This window comes from Psammomys obesus, unplaced genomic scaffold (genome assembly GCF_907164565.1).
Source record: "Psammomys obesus unplaced genomic scaffold, mPsaObe1.curated_primary_1811, whole genome shotgun sequence".
Taxonomy (NCBI): Eukaryota; Metazoa; Chordata; class Mammalia; order Rodentia; family Muridae; genus Psammomys; species Psammomys obesus.
Window position 1 is genome coordinate 4,553,777 of NW_026585685.1, and position 20,365 is coordinate 4,574,141.

At 42.9% G+C, this 20,365-nt stretch overlaps 1 protein-coding gene and 1 pseudogene across 2 annotated transcripts in view; one reads left to right on the top strand and one right to left on the bottom strand.

The window, feature by feature from the left end:
• Hipk1 (homeodomain interacting protein kinase 1) overlaps positions 1 to 19,960 on the bottom strand; it is a 53,042-nt gene extending 33,082 nt beyond the window's left edge. For both annotated transcript variants that reach the window (XM_055628679.1, XM_055628675.1), the window contains exons 1-2: positions 19,777 to 19,960; positions 6,683 to 7,760 (exon numbers count right to left, since the gene is read on the bottom strand). In XM_055628679.1, coding sequence (XP_055484654.1) covers positions 6,683 to 7,758 — 1,076 coding nt within the window. In that variant the 5' untranslated portion in view covers positions 7,759 to 7,760; positions 19,777 to 19,960. The remainder of the gene's footprint in view (positions 1 to 6,682; positions 7,761 to 19,776) is intronic.
• LOC129692352 (60S ribosomal protein L7a-like) lies at positions 12,204 to 12,990 on the top strand (annotated as a pseudogene).
• Positions 19,961 to 20,365: the final 405 nt, after the last annotated feature.

Below are 20,365 nucleotides of genomic sequence, written 5' to 3' on the forward strand. Positions count from 1 at the left end.
AAGAAAGAAAGAAAGAAAGAAAGAAAGAAAGAAAGAAAGAAAGAAAGAAAGAAAGAAAGAAAGAAAGAAAGAAAGAAGTGATGTGTGATGTCACAGTAACCACAGCTATTTTCGACTGAATTTAAAAATTCAATTAAATTCCAACCATTACAGCATGTTCTTAAGATCACACAAGCCTTATAGGAGTATTAATAAAGCTGAAAATAAGAGTGCCCAGAAATAAATATAAAAGCTTTTCTAAAACTGAAAAGGAAAAAAAAAAAAAATGTCTTACTTTCAGTGAGCAGCAACATTAATTTCCAAGTTCATGGCAGTGCCAGAAATAGCTGGCAGGGCAAGTGCATATGGCTTGGTGCCAAAATAAAAACTGGGCTGAGAACATTCCAAAGCATCAACTGAGAAGTGGGAGGTTTTAGCAGTCCCACCTTATAGGAAGACATTTTTGAAAAGGTAGAAGACAAGGGAATGGGCAGCCAGCCATGTACCTTACTTCTTTAAAACACACACACACATACAGTTTAAAATTTCAAAGAGAATAAGAAAAGCATTATTCCCAGCCTTTAAACAAAACAAGACACAAAACCATGGAAGGTTGGCTGCAATCTGGAAACATCCGGTCTCCTGGTTCTGGAATGACAGAAGCAGCTAAGGGTTCTCAGGGAGAACTCACACAAGAAAGCAAAGCTTCCCTTACAGAAAGACAAGTACCAAAGAAAGCTCCAAGATCTAAGCTAGTGAAAAGTAAACAAACAAAAGTAGAGTGGGGGAAAGGAAATGAAGGCAGGCAGGCAAAAGAATAAGAAAAGGAAAAAAAGTTCCAGTGGGAATTTTTCATCACCTGAGCTTAAAAATGTTCACCTTAACTTCTATTTAGTGAAAATGAAGCATTTTCCCCTTTACTAAACAATGACAGCACCATTAACCTCTGAGTTGAGATTATAATTACTGAAGTTATTGTCACTGTATTTTTCCTCTTGGCTTTCCTTAGTTTCTCCATTCTCCATTTTCAATATAAAGTCCATGGAGGGGTTGGAGGGGTAGCTCAGTGGCAGGGAGAACTTTAACATATGCAAAGCCTTGAATTTGATCCTCAGTACTGAAAACCCTGGTTCTCTCTGTGTATGAAGAGACTGTGATGGACACACAGCTGTGATTGCAGCAGTGAGAAACAGAAGCAGGAGTGTTCAAAGTTAGCCCAAGCTACACCATCAGGAAGGAAGGAAGGAAGGAAGGAAGGAAGGAAGGAAGGAAGGAAGGAAGGAAGGGAGGGAAATGAAGAATGAGTTATGTAATTGCTCACGTGGTCTGTTTCCAGCTCTGAGACTGTAATATGTACAAGGCAATAAAAAGACTATCTATTCACATGTAGGAGAAAGCTAGACAAAAACAGACTTGGCAGTATTTATTTGAATAGGAAGGTGCCATCAGTTGTGCTTTGGAAGTAGTGGGTCACAGAGCTTTCTGAGCAGTGCTTCTCAATGTGGTTCTCATCGCTTTGTTATTTATGGGTGGACACTGCCTAGAGGAGAAAAGTATAGCTTAATTTTTCCTACACAAACAATCTAATTCCCCTGGGGGTCACCTATCAGGTATTTTCATTACGATTCATAACAGCAGCAAAATTACAGCTATGAAGCAGTAACAAATAATTTTCTGGCTGGGGTCACCACAGCATGAGGCACTGTATTTAAGGGTCAGGAAGGCTGAGAACCACTGCCTTAGAGGGTGCAGCCCATCCTCACAGCACAGACAATAGAGGCACTAGCTTCTTTGTACTCAAAAGCTCCTCCAAGGTCAGAAAGCCCTAGTTCAGTGGCACCCAAAACAAGCTAAGCACAAATCATTCTCTGGTTGTTTTCACGAACATTCAGTTTCTTTCTTCCCAGCTGAGGCACCAAACCTACTTATTTACCAGATTAGAGATGTTACATAAAGTCCAACTTCCTGCATCTGTGGCTTGGACTGAAACTGTAGTTTCGCTGCTACAGGAAATTAAATTGTTTGTGTAGGAAAATTTAAGCTATACTTTTCTCCTCTAGGCAGTGTCCACCCATGAAAACAAAGCGATCCGAGCCTGAAATAAATGCTGGCTATTTTGTCCATAAAGCTTTGGGACTGTTAAGTGTGGCAAACTTCTGTCCCTTAAACTAAAGCTCCAAAGACAGAAACTTCGCTTGGAGTCAACTACATTTAGCAGGTAGAGAAACATTTCCAGGGTCTGGATTATTTTGCCATGCCTATGGCTAACCATGTGGTGAATTTCTGCCAAACAGTGGAAGTAAATTCATTTTCCCTTGAAATTATTCTTTTTTTTAATATATATTTTATTTATTTATTATGTATACAATGTTCTATCTGCATATACACTTGTACCCCAGAAGAAGACACTAGATCTTATTATAGATGGTTGTGAGCCACCATGTGGTTGCTGGGAATGGAATTCAGGACCTCTGGAAGAGCAGGCCAGTGCTCTTAACCTCTGAGCCATCTCTCCAGCCCCCCTTGAAATTATTCTTAAAGCCACAACCTAACTTATAAAAAGCTTTGACGAATATTTTAAAAACTTAGGAAACCTTATTTTTTGTAAAAATCAAAACCAATTTTCAAGGACAAGGTAATTTTCAAAGATTAGCACAACTGTCCTCTAAGAGGCTTCACCCAGAAGCTGATGGAAACAGATGCAGAGACCCACAGCTAAACATTAGGCAGAGCTCAGGAAGTCTTGTAGAAGACAGGAAGGATTGAAGGAGCCAGAAGGGTCAAGAACACCACAAGAAAAGCTACAGAGTAAACTAACCTGGGCCCATAAGGGCTCACAGAGACTGAACTGCAAACCGAAGGGCATGCATGGGACAGACCTAGGCCTCATACACATAAGCAGCTTGGTCTTCATGTGGATCCTAACAACTGAAGCAGGGGCTGTCTCTGACTCTGCTGCCTGCCTCTGGATCCCTTTCCCAAAGCTGGGCTGCCTTGTCTGGCCTCAATAGAAGAAGATGCACCTAGTCCTACTGCAACTTGATATGCCAAGGTGGGTTGATATTCATGAGAGGCCTCCCTTCTCTAAGGAGAAACAAAGAAAGCATGGGGGAAAGAGGAGGAAAAACTGGGAGGAGAGGGGGGAGGAGTAGCGGCACTCAGGATGTAAAGTAAATAAATTAATTAATAAAAAAATAAAAAGAAAAAAATTAGTAACCTATACTGAAAACTAGTCACATAGATTGCAAACTAGAGAAGGCTAAACAAAATTGTTTCACAAGTCATTTTGACTCTTTAGGTAAGATTCTGTCAAAAATGATTACATAACTTGCATCTCCTTTTGTTCTGCATTTTTCTGTTTTAAAACTGCTTGGTTATGTCTGAGAAGACACACAAACAGTTCCTGAACACCTGCACGTACCAAGGAGACTCAAGACAACGCTAATAAGCTCCCTGCTTCCCCTGCTTCGGAGGACGGAGATGAGGCAGCACCATCCAGCTCCTCACCACACCTGCAGGCGTGTGCTGCATTTGTGCTGTATGAGGGGAGGGGAAGTACTCAAAGGGGGCCAGGAGCAAACGTACATGGAGCCTGCATTTCCCAAATCATAAACAAACAAACAAACTGAAGGGAAAATTTCCAAATTAGCCTAGGTTGCCTAGAGTAGCATGAAACCAGAAACCATAAGCCCTTCGAGTTCCTTTGCCTCATTTCAAGTAAAACACGTCATAGTTTTATAAAACTATAAAGATATCTTCAAATGAAGATGGACTAAAAAGACTATCATTAAGAGCATTAAGAGGTCGGTACTGCACTACCCAAGGAAATTTGCAATGTCCATGCTATTTCTTTTAAATCTTAGATTTTTTTTGAAGAAAAAATAGAAAAATCTATCCTACAGACATACATACAGAGACTAACAGTACAGGACCCAGAAATAAACTCTTAAATATATGGTCCAATGATTTTGACAAAGGTGTCATGACCATTCAACTGGGGGTGGAAGGGGATTGCAGAGTTTTAAGACCAAAGGCCACTGTGTGAATTAAATAGTCACATGAAAAAAAAAAAAAATTAAAGAGGACCACCACCTTAAACAATAAAAATTGAACAAGGTGCCTAAGCTCACGCCCATCATCCAAGCACTCAGGAGGCTGAGGCAAAGAAAACTGCTAAATTCAAGGCCAGCCTGAGCTGCCAAGTTAAGTGCCAAGCCAACCAGAGCTTTATAGCACCAAAAACCTTGTCCCAAAAAATAAATTAACTCAAAATTAAATAGTTAAATGCAACAGCTAACAGTCTAAGACTTGTGGAAGAAAACAGGAGGAAAACTCCATGATGCTGGATTTGTAGTGGATGACACCTGAAGAACAAGGAAAAAAAAAAAAAAAGCAGACAAACCCGACTTCATCAAGGCTCAAAACATTTGTGTATCAAACTCTAGCAACAGGTTCAAAAAACTGTAAAAGACAAAATATTTTCAAATGATATCTATTAATGTGTAGAATATAATTCTTTAATTTCTAAAACTTAACAAAACCAAGTGAAAATCTGGGCATAGAATTTGAACAAATATCTCTCCAAACAAGGTGTAAGGTGTACAATAAGGACATAAAAAAATGCCAATACCAGTAATTAGGAAAATGTAAATCAAAATTACCCATAAAGACAGCTGTTAGCATGCAGGCCATTCTGCGAGCTTGCCCTCCGGGACCTGGCAACCTCTTAGGTCATCACCTGCAGTTACCAGATGGTTATCACCTGCTACTGCAGCTGGCTGCTGGATAAAAGCTCTCCACACCCCCAGCTCTCTCTGTTCCAGCTTCTCTTTGCTCCCTCTCTCTGTTTTAAATGGCCCCTTTCTCCCTGTTCCCATGGCTCGCTGCTTCCACCCCTTCAAGGCCCTCCTCTCCCTTCCCCCAATAAACATCATTATACCAGATCTGTTGCTTATACCAGATCTGCTGTGTGGCATAATCCTTCAGGGAGTACCCTTTGGCATGGGCCTGCCCCGGAAGCCCCCTTGCTGCCTCATCATTGTAGCTCATAACAATAGCCACTTAAAAATACATAGGAAATAACAAGCGCTGGAAGAAACATGGAGAAACTGGAACTCTTCTGCACTGCTGGTAGGAATGAAAGAGCACAATCTCTGGAAAAGTCTAGTAGCTTCTCAAAGCTACATACAATTCCCTATGACCTAGCAAGTCTACCCAAGCTCTATAGCTAAAAGGCTTAAAAATAAGAACTTAGATACATGTACAGCAATGTTCACAGCAGCAGCATTCACAAAGCCTAAAGGTGGTAATAACCCAAGTGCCTATTTAAAGATGGATAAACAAGGTGTACTGTGTGTGTGTGTGCGTGTACACAGTGAAACATTACTCAACAGAAGAAGAAATGGCATCCTGATGAGTGCTACAGAATAGACTAACCTCAAAAATCTTAAATCCTAAGAACTAAGAATGAAGCTAGAGAGATGGTTCGGTGGTTAGGAGCACTTCCAGAGAACCCAGGTTCAATTACCAGCAACTACATGGCAGCTCACAACTGTCTACCTCCAGTGGGAAAGGACTGGATCTAGCCTCTGCAGGCACCAGGCACACTCTTGGTACACAGACAAACATACTGACAAAACACTCACACACATAAATAAAATTAAAGAAAAAAAGATAGGAAATCTACTAATCCTAATACTCAGGCAGATTGCTGTGAGTTCAAGTCCAGCCTGGTCTACATAGAAAGTTCCAGGCCAGACACAACTACACAGTGAGACCTTGTCTCCAAAAACAAACAAACAAACAAACAAACAACCCCACCTCACTCCCATCCCCCCAGAAAATCCGTATTTTGTGGCTATCTATCTATTTTTGGTCGAGGTCTTTTATTCTGGGGTGCAGGACAGTAAACTCAGCCTCCTGCAGGCTAGGCAAGCCTTGTAACTCTGAGCTACACACCCCAACCCATGTTCATTTCGTAACTGGATACTTGTATAATCATATTCAAATTAAATATCAGATCTTTAAGATTAATAATTAGATAAAACATAAATCTGGAAAATAAAAGCACATTTTAAAAGCCTTGGTTATAATACACACAAAAATGTGTACACCAATGAGCTGTTATAAAATTTTTAATATAATAAAAGGACTTACATTGTAAGTACTAATCTAGAAATATAAATCACTAAAATACTTGGGTCAGCTATCCTAGGATAACTAAATACGTTTAAAATTTTGTAGAGAATGTTCAAAGATCACAGCAATCACCTAATATAATTTTTGCTATCATAAAAAATCAGAATAAACTGCTTCTAGGGTTATACCTAAAGGTATTTCCAAGCCTCTTTCCATGCCAAAGGTATGAGCTGAGGAAAAACAACAGCATCTCCCAAGACTGATCATCCTGCACAGTCCTTCAAGTGGGAAAAGCTAGGTGTAACGGTAGTCAGATACTAGCACAATTCAGCTAGCAACAAACCTTCAGAATTAAAAGACTTATTTGCTAGTGCTACATAGGATTTTAGCAAGAAAAGCATGTTACTTATAGGAATGCCACACACACATGTAAGAAGACAAAACAAATCCTGTTGCCATCTTGGAATCTAGAAATAAGGAGAAAGTAGACCCTGGGTAAAATAGCTGGAGTTCTATGCTATGCATGTTAAAAACAAGGACAAATCTCCAGTACTTTTGCACTTGCCTGTAGTAGCGTGATTGCAGGTACGTTGAACACACAGCTTTGGAAACATGACTAGCAGAACCAAAGTCAATGACCTTCACTCGGTAGGGTTGGCGGACTGGATCAACCAGCATTATGTTTTCAGGTTTAAGGTCAGCATGAATCAGACCAAGACTCTTGAGCTTCATCAGGGCTGTGGCCACCTGCTGCAAGATTGGCCTGATGTACTTGAGTGGCAGTGGGCTAAACTTGTTCTGCTTTAGAAAATCATACAAGTTCTGCTCCAACATCTCAAACACAAGGCAGGTATGATTCTTGTGCTGAAAACACTCGTAAGAACGGACAAAATTATACTCATCAGCATTTTCACTGCTTAGGCGGGAAAGGATGCTCACTTCAATCTGTCCTTGTCTGGCATAGGAGGGGTGGTTCTTCAAGATCTTAATAGCCACAATTTCCTTGGTGCTCCGCTTCCAGCACTTTGCCACCTGTCCAAATGTCCCTCGGCCTAGGAACTCCAAAACTTCATAGCTGTTGGTCATAGAGCAAAGGATCTCATGCTGGACCAGCTGGTAATCCCCTTCTCCGCTAGAACTACTACTCTTCGTGGTCACAGTGGTGGTCGTGGCAGCAGCACCCACCACAGTTCTGTTTTGCAGCATGAGAGGGGGGTGTTCTTCTATGATCTGCACGCTACCGTTGCTGTCGACTTCCTCACTTTTTCTTTTCAATCCACATTTTTGATATGGCTCAAGCAAAGAAACGTTGCTCCTATGAGTCAGGGTCTGGCTGCTTTGGAAGGTTGCCGTAGCGGCACTGCCTGAGCTATCAGCAGCTGTTACCACAATATGTTCCACTGCAGGAGCTGGGAGAAGGAGGCCCTGGTCGTAAGCAGGAATATTGAAATTTGCTACCTGGTGAGAGGAGCTGGCTTGCCCTTGTGTAGCTGGGAGGGTTTTGCTGTGGGTATAATATTTGTCGTTGCTGCTCTGTCCTGAAACATCCCAGCCAGAGGGCTCTATTTTCAGTTTCTTCGCACTGCAGAAGGCACTCGACGACACTGATGGGGGGGAAAACACCTGCAGCTGTGATGCCATACCTACATGGACAGAAAGAAAAAATGAGACCACAAGGCTCATGATGCAGAGCTTACCAACAGCATATATGAAAACACTTGATCTGAAAAGGCTCATATCGTACTGTTTCCCTCCTCTCAAAAGCTGAGTCTTAAACGGCATTCACAGATATACCAAAGCGAAAGATAACTACACTGTACAAGTCAAACATAAAATCATACTCTGTTCTCCAATACTGGAAAAGATTGCCACTGACCCAAAGAAATCAACCTAGTTGACGATAAGGCTAGAGAGGATCTTCTGAAGAAGAAAACTTTCTACAGAAAGTTACTCTTAGAACAAGCCCAGATCATCTTAGAACAAGCCCAAATCTTCATAATGGGAAGATTTCACTGCTATGGCAGTACAGGCACCTGCTGACAAGCCCAACAACCTGAGTTTGCTTCCCAGACACTCATGGTAGAAGGAGACAGGTGTCTCCCACAAGCTGTCCTGTGGCCTCTATCTTACCATGACATACACATCCAAACATATACATGCACATCATGTATGTGAAATCATGATGCACTACACAGTGAGACAAAGTCAGAGAAAAAGAAAGAGAGAAAGAAAGGAGGTCCAAGGAGAAAGAGGGAGAGAGAAATGTAAAGAAGAAAGATAAAGGGAGAGGAAGTGAGAACAGACCAGCTGAATATCTGAATATCACAGATCCCTCAAGTTCAGTAAGCCAAAAGACTAAACTCAAAAGCTTTTTTTTTTTTTTTTAAAGAATGAAGCCCCAAACATTTAGCACGGAACACAAACCACTTCATATTTATCTGCTGTCTTCTCACCACTAGGACCTTCAGAGGCTATAGCTGGCTCTGTAGTAAACTCCTTTCCTTGCCCTACACTGTCCCTCTTTTCAGTAATTACAACCCAGTATGTCATCTGGAAAAAAAAAAAAAAAGACTCTAAAAAATTTCTATCTCAAATTCAGATCCCTCTCTCACCTCCTCTTTGTACCTCTCCAACCAAGTCTACAAATCTTATTCAAATGCCCACTTGATTATAAGACAGACACCTCAAATTCGTATGTTCAAAATTGAGTTTACAAGCCTCCACTCCACTCTCAATTTTCTACTTCAGTTATGGGATGGCACCAAACACCCACTGATGGGCAAACCAAAAATCAGGGAGCAAAGTGCCTCGGCTTCCCCATAATAGCAACAGCGATCTCATGGAGCTTTTCTGAGAATTTAGCTATTTAAAGGTAGCTCCTGGCACATACTCCTTATCTGGACTCACTCTTTTCCCTTTCTTCATAAACTACTACTTGGCTGATCTATATCCTAAGTATAGTTCAAAACAACCATTTTTGTCCACCAGGCTAGTTCACAATGCAAACAGCCGCTTCAGGATTGCTTAAACACATTCAGGGGACTCTCTGCTTTTATTTGTTGTTGGGGTTGTTTTTTGTTGTTTTGTTTTTGAGGCAGGACCAAGCTGCCCTCAAGCTTGCTGTGTAGTGAAGGAGGACTTGAACTTTGACATCTTTCTTAACTCTCTCCTCCCACTTTCCCCAGAAGTTTTCCATTACTTTGGGCATAAAGTTAAAGATCTCCAAAACAGCCTGGCACAGGTCTTATGGTGCGGGTCTTTAATGCCAACTACTCCAGAGGCTGACAGGAGAATCACAAGTTGAAGGTCAGCTACAGACTGAGTTTAAGGCCAATCTAGGTATCTTAGTGAGAGACCCTGTTTCAAAATAAAGTTTAAAAACAACAATAACAACAAATGGAGTAGGTGTGGCAGTAGCTGGAGAATGAGAGAATGTTTGCTTAGCATGTGTTGCTTAACAAGTGTAAAGCACTGATTCAATCCTCAGTACCTGGGGTGGAGATAAAAATGTTCACCAAGGGACTCTCTAGGGATATGGCTTGCTCGGTAGGGTGATGAGGACCTGAGTTAAGATCCATTACACCCACACAGACAGCCTGGCACAACAGCAAGCACCTGAAATCCCAACATAGGGAGCTGGAGATAGGACTCCTGAGACTTGCTGGCCATCCAGCCTAGCTCAAGTTCAGTGAGAGACTGTGTCTCAAAAGAGATGGAGAGCAATTGAGGAAGACATGACATCGACCTCTAGCCCACACACACACACACACACACACACCTGTACCTGCAAATACACAAACATGTACACAGACTCAAAACCCTCATGTTTCTGACATGAACTTAGTCGCTGGCTCTTTGACCTCCCCCACACCCTCTCCCCCCTCCCCAGGGAGAAGCAGCCTTGTTAGGCCACAGAGGACGACAATGCAGCCAGTCCTGAGGAGACCTGATAGCTAGGGTCAGATAGAAGGGAAGGAGGTCCTTCCCTATCCGTGGACTTAGAGAGGGGCAGGGAGGAGAAGAGGGAGGGGAAGGTGAGATTGGGAGGGAATGAAGGAAGGGGCAACTGTAACTAATATAAAAAAATAAAAAATTTAATTAAAAAAAAAAAAAAAAGAACATCTCCTGCCTCAGCATCCTGAGGGCTGAGATACAGGTATATGCCATCATACCCAGCTCTTTAGTTCCTGCAAAGCAACTCCATTTTCTCTCAACATTGGGCTCCTAACACAAAACTCTTCTCTCTCTTGCCCCCGAATCTACACATACACACCTCTCACCCACACACATACCATAACCATCCCTTCCACTATGAATTTGTTGTTCATCTCTTATGATTGTAAATTATTTAGTGCCACACCCCTATCCACAGTATAAATTCCAGGAGGACAGATACCATCTGTTTTCTTCTTCACTTCTATCACCCAGACCCTTCCAGCTTCTGTTAATGTAATATAAACACAATATTTGCTGAAAGACTTGACTCCTGCCTACCACGTTCATTATCTACAATTCACTATCACTCATATAAAAACAGTAGTATTTTCAAATGCTTGGCTTTGGTTTGGTTTTGTTTCGACATGTCCTTCTGTTTTATTTGCATGGTTCTTAAGATATGGGTGAAGTCTCCACTCCAACCCACATAGTATAATTTTATAACTCATAAGAAAATAAACATACAATTAGAAAGAAGGGAAACATGACAGAACATCAAAAAGCATTTTGTAGGGCTGGAGCTGAGGTCTGAGGTGATGTTTGGCTAGAATGTACAGAGCCTTGAATTTGATCCCTGGCACTGCATATAAAGGAAAGAGGGAGGGGAGCAAATTCGTGTACTCTTTTGTGCCTAATTACATCTTAAATAAAGCTAACTGCATTGGAGTCAGCTGCAAAGAAGAAATTTATCTTCAACAATCGATTTCTAAAATATGGTTTGGATTTACTTTAAGCAAGAGTTTCCACAAGTTATATGGACCTCAAAGAGAAAAAAAAAAAGCACCAATTAAAAGCTAAGGCCAATGCACTTCAACTTACAAAGTCATGAATATACAAAGCATTTGGCCTACTTACATCACCAATGTAAAACCAAATATAATAAAAGAAAAATCTGAAACCAAGTAGTTCCTTTACAAATATTTTCCTATTAAAATATATGCAAAGTATTACCTTGCCATCATAAAATTGAGACAAACTTGAAAGAGAGGAAGTAAATCCTCCAATTTGTTTTCCCTACTGAAATACAAATTTAACAATTCATCCAAAAACATGGAGCACAATATTTAGTGAAAATTTTTAATATAAAATTTACAGTTTGCAGCAACTTCAAAAGGGCAGAGGGAGGGTCTTGGGCTAGTGGTGGCACATACTGTAATCCTAGTACTTGAAAAGGCAGGGCAGGAGGATCAGGAACTCAAGGCCAGCCTTGGTTACAGCAAGTGTGAGACCAGCTTAGGCTTTATGACCCTACCTCAAAAACAAAAATGTAAAGTAATATTGGCAAGAACTCATGATATACCCATTTGTTTATTGTTTCAATTTTTAAAGACAGTTTGTCACAGAGCCCAGGCTCAAATTCACTATGTAGCTAAGGATGACCTTGTCTGAGTGCAGGATTTACAGGCATGCACCACCACTCTTGGCCAATTTTTCTTTGTAATGTTCGTAACCTAGGTAGTCTTTAAAAATGCTACATTTTTAGAGTGATGTTATTACTAACTTTTGACCTTATGATAGCAAATATTAACGACTTCAAATTTTCACTCACTATTAACGAGAGAGAGTGAGAAAGACAGAAGGGGGAAGAAAACATGTTCTGGGACATTCTGAATGTAACTTATTCAGAAAAACAAACCTGATCCGTGCAAGGGAAAACAAAACATCAATTAGAATTTCACTAGCCTTTCTTCACAGGCACATATTTCACCCCCAGGACTCTTCGTGTGGCTGACACTCACTCAGACCTCAGTAACAAGGTGAGAAGAAAACACAGAATCAAAATGGCCTAGAAAAACCAACACTGTTATTTATATTCCACTCTGAAATGAGGCTTTAAAAAGCCAATTCTAGCTCTCCTCTATCCCTGCAAGATGCCCAAAGGAAAGAAGGCCAAGGGGAAGAAGGTGGCCACGGCCCCCACCATTGTGAAGAAACAGGAGGCCAAAAAGGTGGTCAATCCTTTGTTTGAGAGAAGGCCCAAGAACTTCGGCATTGAGCAGGATATCCAGCTAAAGAGAGATCTCACACACTTTGTCAAATGGCCCGGCTACTTTAGGCTGCAGTGGCAAAGGACCATTTTACAAGCAGCTCAAAGTATCTCCTGCCATTAAACAGTTCACCCAGGCCCTGGACCGGCAAACAGCTGCCCAGCAGCTTAAGCTTGCCCAAAGTGCAGGCCAGAGACAAAGCAGGAGAAGAAGCAGAGGCCGCTGGCCGCGCTGAGAAGAAAGCTGCTGGGGAATGGGACGTCCCCACTGAGAGAGCACCTGTCCTTCCAGCAGGGGCCAACAGTCACCATCTTGGTGGAGAAGAAGGCTCAGCTGGTGGTGACTGCCATCATGTAGATCCCATTGAGCTAGTGGTTTTCCTACCTGCCCTATGCAGAAAGATGGGGTCCCTACTGCGTCATCAAGGGAGAGGCCAGGCTGGGCGGCTGGTCCACAGGAAGACCTGCACCACTGTCGCCTTCACAAGGTTAACTCGGAAGACAAGGGTGCTCTAGCCAAGCTGGTGGAGGCTATAAGGACCGATTACAACGACAGCTACGATGAGATCTGCCGCCACTGGGGAGGCAACGTCCTGGGTCCTAAATCTGTGGCTCGCATTGCCAAGCCGGAAAAGGCAAAGGCTAAAGAACTCGCCACTAAACTGGGTTAAACGCTAAGTTTTCCGTACATAAATATAATTACAATTTTTTTAAAAAAGCCAATTCTGTCCCACAAATCTGCCTTTGCAAATGGGGATCAATTCTCTTCCTAGTAAGACTTCCCAAACAAAAATAAGGAGCAGAATTAACAACCTTGGGTATTTTACTGTATAGAATGCTCTGTTAAACAAATCACAAAACTTTTCAATGCACATGAAGATAACTCCTGATAAATCAAAAGCTAGTTCCGACTTCCTGAAATGTTTTACCTCTTGGCTCCAGCAATAAACAAAGCTTGTTTCATTTCAAAATTCACTTTCCAATCACTTAACTAATGTGACTGACAAATTTGCTCCTTGAAATAATCCCAAACTAGAACTAACAGCCAGAGTCTGTTTAGGACTTGTACTGACTACTCAAAAGAGAACTGTGCCTTGCCGGAATAAAAGGTTTTCAAGCATGGCTATTTAAGAGCATCCCTACTCCCTGGCATGCACTCCACACTGCAATTACTATAGGCCAGTGAGCCTGCCACAAAGAATTAAAAAAATTTAACGCTGCATGGAATGGTTCCGTACCACAGCCAAGAAGAGAATCATTTTTTCAAAGGTTTTGTCCTCTTTTTTTCAAGACAGAGTTTCTCTGTGTCAGCCCTGGTTGTCTTGAAATTTGCTCTACAGACCAAGCTGGCCTCAAACTCTGAGAAAGTAGGTGCTGGGGTGGAGGCTGGTGCTTGGAGGCAGAGAGAGGTGGATCCCTGGAGCTCTCTGGCAACTGGCAAGCTCCAGGTTCAGTGAGAGATTCTGTCTCGAATAACAAGGTGGTGCCAACAGACAACATCAACCTGGGCATACATGGATATGTTCACCTACATACATAAAATTAAATAAGAAAAATCTGGGGCTGGACCAGATGGCTCAGAGTTTAAGAGCACTGGCTCTTCTTCCTAAAGGTCCCAAGTTCAATTCCCAGCAACCACATGGTGGCTCATAACCATCTACAATGAGACCTGGTGCCCTCGGTCTGCTGGTACACATGCAGGCAAAATATAAATAATAATAAATAAATCCTTTTTTAAAAAGTCTAGTAAGAAAATTCTTTTGCCAGAAACTCCACTCAGTTTTCTCCAGCCCTCTAGCACTACTTACTTAAAACTTAACAATTTTGTTAAGTACTTACTTAAAAAGCCTAAATGGTCTCCTCCAAATTACACTCTTAAGCACTCTGTCCATGCTCACTTTTCCAACTCATTCTTCACTTCCTAGACTGCTTAAAAATGCACATCTGGAAAAATATACATCTGTCCCCCAACTTAAACCTTCAGGATAAAGCCCAAAAGCTCTTTTTTTTTTTTTTTTTTTTTTTTTTTTTTTTTTTTTTTTTTTTTTTATTAGCAGACCTTATAAAGTCTGTCTTTGGCTATTTTTATAGATTTGTTTTATCCACTCTTGCCAGGGCACTGTCTTAAGTAAGCTTAAATGCTTAGAAGAGTATGTGGGCCTCGACTTCTCAAGTCCAGGTTCCTCCACATAGGATGTGCTCTTCTGACCTGAACTTCATTTCCCTTCTTAGTCTGTCCTTTTCCTGTCTTTGTACTCTGGGCCCCATGTAAGTCTCAGTTCAGTGTGTTAGGGCCTATTGATTTGTATCAGAATCTCCTTTCCCCTTTATTAGGTACACAGCTAGACTATGTTGGATCAGTCTTCCTCAGCCCCTGAGAACAATGAGTATATAAGGCTTTCAAAGAGCCAAGTTTCTACCCTGAGACGACATCCAAGTAATGGGAGAGTAACAAGATGGAAGAAGCATTGGCCTTTTGAGTGACCAAGCAGCAGCGAGCAGATTACTAACCTGGGACACCACTATGACAGAACATTTACTTTAGACTGTTACATAAAACAGAAACTATTTTTCCTTTACTAGATTATTTAGTCAGACAAAAATACTCAGAAGTCTTCCCTAGAGCTGCTTTATAGTAGGTCAGGCTCCTGATAAAGGCTCCCCTAGCACACACTACTTTCTTTACACTTACACTTTTTAATTTAGTCCCTTAACAAACATATTGAGGACCTGCTGCCTGTCTGCCAGGAACTGTTCTCTAAACACAAGAGACACAAATATGACCTTTTGTCTCTTAGAAGTTACATTAAACTAGGGATAGTTTGTTGAGAGAGAGAGAGAGAGAGAGAGAGAAGAGAAATGCAACTAGTGATAAGTTATGAAGAAACACAATATACTATATAACAGAGATGTGGTCAGGGAAAGCCCTGTATGTGCTGGCACTTAAACTAAGAGCTGAATGACAGGGAAGATTCTGGCAGGGTACTCTGTGTGTACAAAAGGATGAAGAAAACAGATGTAGGGACCCAAGAGGCAAGAAGGGTAGTTCACATAAGTACTGGATTTTAAATATCACCATTTAGACTTATTTGTTAACTTCTGGGGGTGGGGGTGGGGTGGCTCCATGGTTGGCTCCCCTGTTGCTCTTCTGGGTGACTCAGGGTTCAGTTCTCAGCTCTCACATTGTGGTTCACAACCATGTGCCACTCCAGGTGAGAGGAATCTGCTCTGGTCTTCTCAGGCACAGGTATACATGTGGTATACACACACACATGCAAGTAAAACATTGATACACATAAAAGAAATAACTCTCAGAAAGAAAATATTTTAAAGTTAACTTTTGGTCCAGTGAGATAGCTGAGCAAACACAAGCCTGCCGTGCACATGCCTGACTACCTGAGATTAACACCTAGAAGCCACAGTATAAGACAGCTGTCCTGTGACGTGTATGTGTGAATGTGAATGTGTGTGTAAGTGTGAATGGGGGGGGTGTGAGCATGTAATTCTAAAAGTAAAGGCCAACTTCTTTTCTCAAGTTTAACCTCTGCAAGGATGATCCTTAATAGCAGGGTAGTGAGACATTACAGTTACTTTCCCTCTTTCTTTTCTGTCATTACTAGCAGCTATCACATTGGCTGGCACGCAGTATGTGCCAACTATTTCCAAGCATTACTGACTATAAAGAGATCATACTACTTCTCCATACATAAATGTAGGGGAAATCTCAGAAATGACTAACTGCATTAGAGAAATACATGATGTGATAGAAATTATAGTCTTTAGTCCGTTCTAAGCATAGTAGACAGAAACAAAAAATCTAAGCTTGAAACCCTAAAGAACAGCATTTGAGTCAAAGTTCGCCACCCCCTGGCAGTGCCACCCCTGGCAGTGCCAGCCCTTGCAGTGTCATCCCCTGCATTGCCACCCCCTGCATTGCCAGCCCTTGTAGTGCTTCCTTTAGATGTGTAGGACAAGCAAGTTTCCCAACTAATATTGCACAATAGGGGGTGGAAAGGTGGTGTTAGCTCCCAGGAAAGCATCCCTTAGCCAGTTTACCAAAACATCAGATCATATTTTTTTATATGGCTGAAGGTACATGGAGTAGTAGATGCTTTCCTTCTAGATAGGGTGTTCTCAATACCTGTTTAGACTGGTTCTGCATATTAAATCTATAGCAACAGAACAAAAGAAAAGTAGGTCCTCTGTGTTAGGAAAGGGTATTATTTTACTTTGTATACAAGAAAGTTGACAATGCTTATAAAGTATGAAATAAAGAAAATGATAGCAAAGAGTTTCCAATAAGAGCAATGTAAAATTAACAAAGTAAAGATCACTATAAAACATAAACAAATCAAGTGAGGGCCCTGTTCAGATCAGCCAGCAAAGATCAAAAGGAAGCAGGGCTTAAGTAAGGTAACAATGGTTTGGCAGATGGGAGGTAGATGAGGCTCTTTCAAGAAGAATGAGGTGACTTTTGCCAGGCTGCAAGGGATATGGAAAATGATTAACTGTGTAGAGGAAGGAAATGTATTGGACTGGAGAAGTAGAAAAGGGGGAAAAAAGGTACTGGACTTTTACAGCTAACAGAGACTTAAAAAGTCTTTCTAAAATCCCCCTAATTCTAAAATGGAAAAAAATGAAACTCCAAAAAGCCAAATACATTTTACACAGAGCTAATGAGCAAAATGCTGGCAAAGAATTCCTGGTAAAGAAAACAAGGTACCAGGTGTCTTTAAAGAATCCAAAGAAGAGGGGGAAGAATCTAAAGAAAAAACAAAGTTTTATTTAAGAACCTTAGAAGGCTGCTGAAGTGCTATGGCACCTCCCATAAATAAATAAATAAATGGATGGATGGATGGATAGATAGATAGATAGATAGATAGATAGATAGATAGATAGATAAAGTGAATAGGAGTGCCAGAAATATGGCTCAATGGGTAAGGCAAGTGCTAACCCTGAAAACTTGAATTTAGCCCCTGGACCCACAAGAGAGGAGAAAACCAACTCCTGCAATTTGTCTTCTCCTGCATGCACACACACACACACACACACACACACACACACATACACACTGAATAAATAAATGCAACAAAATATATACTACTACTACAGAAGTACATTATGCATATACTAGCTGAACTTCCTCAACTAATAACTAGATAAAAGACAAAATCAAAACCAAAAACCAGGCACCATGAAGTTTCTGTGAAGCTGATACAGGACGAAGCCCCTCCAGCTCAGGAGTGTGAGAGGTCAGCGTGGTCAACAGACCATTTGTCTGTCTTCTTTAAAACAAAAAGAAGAAACAAAGAGAAAATCAAATTAAGTGTTAGTTCAGGAAAATAAGCTTTTTAACTTGTGTGCAAAAAAGCATGAATTGTAAGGGAAGAAACTGATGAGGAAGCAGTAGAGGGAAAGGCCTGTAACAAAAACAGATTGTTGTCACACAGTCAAGAAAAGGGCAGTTGACAGATCAGGCTGCCCAGGCTTACAAAAAAATTATTCAAATTACAAAAGGACCAATTAACACACTTAACAAGCTGCACAAGTTTCAGAGTAAGAGGTTCACAGGCAGGTTGGGCTCACTGATTTCTACCAACAAACCACAGAGGCATCTGTACTTATAAAAACAAAAACAAAGAAGGAAAGAATTCTGTTTTCCAGAGAAATGTGAACTTTGACATATTTTTTGGGGGGAGGGAAGATCTAGTTTGGTTTTAAATCTCATTACTAATCACCTTGCTCTGTAAAATACAATGTCCAGCGATCAACTGTTCTGAAGGCTTTCACAAATTGCTGTCAACCAGAGCCAACATCTATTTTTTCAGATGCTTTACCGGCATGGCAGCCTCCAGATTCAACCTTAAATATGTTACCAAAATAGCTGTCAAGCTATGAAGAGATTTGTTTTTTGTTTGTTTGTGGTTTTCTGAGACAGGGTTTCTCTGTGTAGCCCTGGATGTCCTGGAACTCGCTCTTACCAGGCCGGCCTTGAACTTACAAAGATCTGCCTGCCTCTGCCTCCTGAATGCTGAGATTAAAGAGGAGCACCACCGCCCCAACAAGAACACTATCTTGAAGCCTTCATCATATTGCAACACCAAATCCTGAAAAAATTGTATGCAAATACCCAAAATAATCAGCTGAAAAATGATTAGGTAAAATGAGTTGTTAGGTTTTTAAATGTTTTACAGAAAGCTTTAGACTTTTAAGTGGAAAAAAAAAAAGCTGGCATGGTTTGCATTCTCTATAATCTTAACTAAAAAAAAAAAAAAAAAAAAACTTACAGACCATGAATCAAAAATAGTTTTACACAAACAAGAGCAAAATTGTAGGTCTTACTGAGGCCATCAGCCACTTAATTTAACCCAACTTCATCTAGAGCAGGAATCCATGCTGCTGTTTTCATCAGTTACTAAGAAACAAGATAAAGGGCAGACTAGCCTGGAGTCTGCACTTGAAACTAGTGTGTGGCTGCACTACACTGAGAATTCTCAAAGGGTCACTAAAATAGACAACGGGCATCTTAAAAACGAGTATCCAGAACCGAGTCTGTGGTGATGCAGAAAAAGATTTCCTTATTGGGGCTTGGGGTTGTTTTGCTCCCTTCTCGCCCCGGTACCCATCCCCAAACAGGAAAGAATGCGCACCCAGCATAAACACACAGGCCATTGCTCATGGTTGTCACCACAACAAACTGGAGGTTAGACTAACGCTCCTGGAGACCAACTTTCAGGTCTCCAGGTTGCCAAGCGCGAAAGGGGGACTCCTCCCCACAGAGCTGTTTATAGTGTGGGCCCTACCCAAGAGTTTTTGGTTGTTTCCACCTTTTCCTTTAATGTTTTGGGGGTTTTGTTGGTTTTGACTTTGAAAGTAACGACGGGCCTCAAAAGTTTCCCTTTGAAAAAGACCTCTAGATTTGCCTTGCAAAGACAAACATATAGGTGGGCTGTTCCCCGCAAAGCCTCACCACCATCACAAATTACAAACTCAAGACTACAGAACAAGAGCCTAAAGAACAGAAAAGCTCCCAGAACAACCCGACCACTACGATTTTCTCTAGACGCGCCTTCCCGGTCCCCAAAGGCACAAATACGCCCGAACTCCAGCGACAGGCAGTGGGGTGACATGCACACACGCACAAGCGTTACACTGAGAACACCGCAGCCCGAGGTTGGGGTGGGACCCGTGGGGGGGGGGGGGGTGCCAGACAGGCCCCGTCACCTAAGGACAACAGCTCGCCCGGGGGGGAAGTGGCAGGAGGCAGGGGGAGTTGCCCATTTCCCCCAGCACACGGTCGCTTCCCGCAGCCTGCGGACAGACAGCAGGACCGGCGCCCAGGGCGCCGCGCGGGGCCTGCCGCGGGGAGAGAGAGAGAGGCGCCCCGCGCAAGCCGGCCACCCAAGGGAGTCCGCGGCTCGCTCGGCCCCCAGCTCGGGGCGCCCGGGCTGACTCACCGCCGGTGTGTGGAGTTCTCAGCCGCGAGTCGGGGCCGCCGCGAGGAGGCGGCGGAGGAGACGCGATCCGGGGCCCCGCCGCCGGGTCATCATACCCCCCGCGCGAGCCGGCCCGGGCCCCGGCCCCCGCCCCCCGGAGCCGTCCCCGCGCCCGTCCCGCGGCCGGAGCCTCGCCAGCCTCCCGCCTGCCCCGCCGCCCGGCCCCTTCCCGCCGCCGCCGCCGCCGCCTCAGCGCCGCGAGCTCCCGCCTCGGCCTCCCGCTGCCGTCCGGGGCCACGGCCCGGCCCTTCCCTCCGCAGCCGCCGTTGTCACCAGACCCGACCAGCGGAGCCCCGAGCGACCGCCTCCATCCGGCGGGCCCCGCCTCGCCGGAACTATTCAGCCACCCCGCGCCATGACACCTACTGAGGCGGAAGTGCGGAGGAGCGGGAGGGCTGAGATCACTGCATCTTGCCGCGGGCCGCGGGGGTGGGTGGGCCTCCGTGGGGAGCCAGCGTGGACGGCGTGTGGGGATCGGGTTCCCGGCCCCCGCCGCACAGCGGTCTTCGAGAGGTGGTTTACCGGGGTTTGGTGGCGGTCGGGTTTCCCG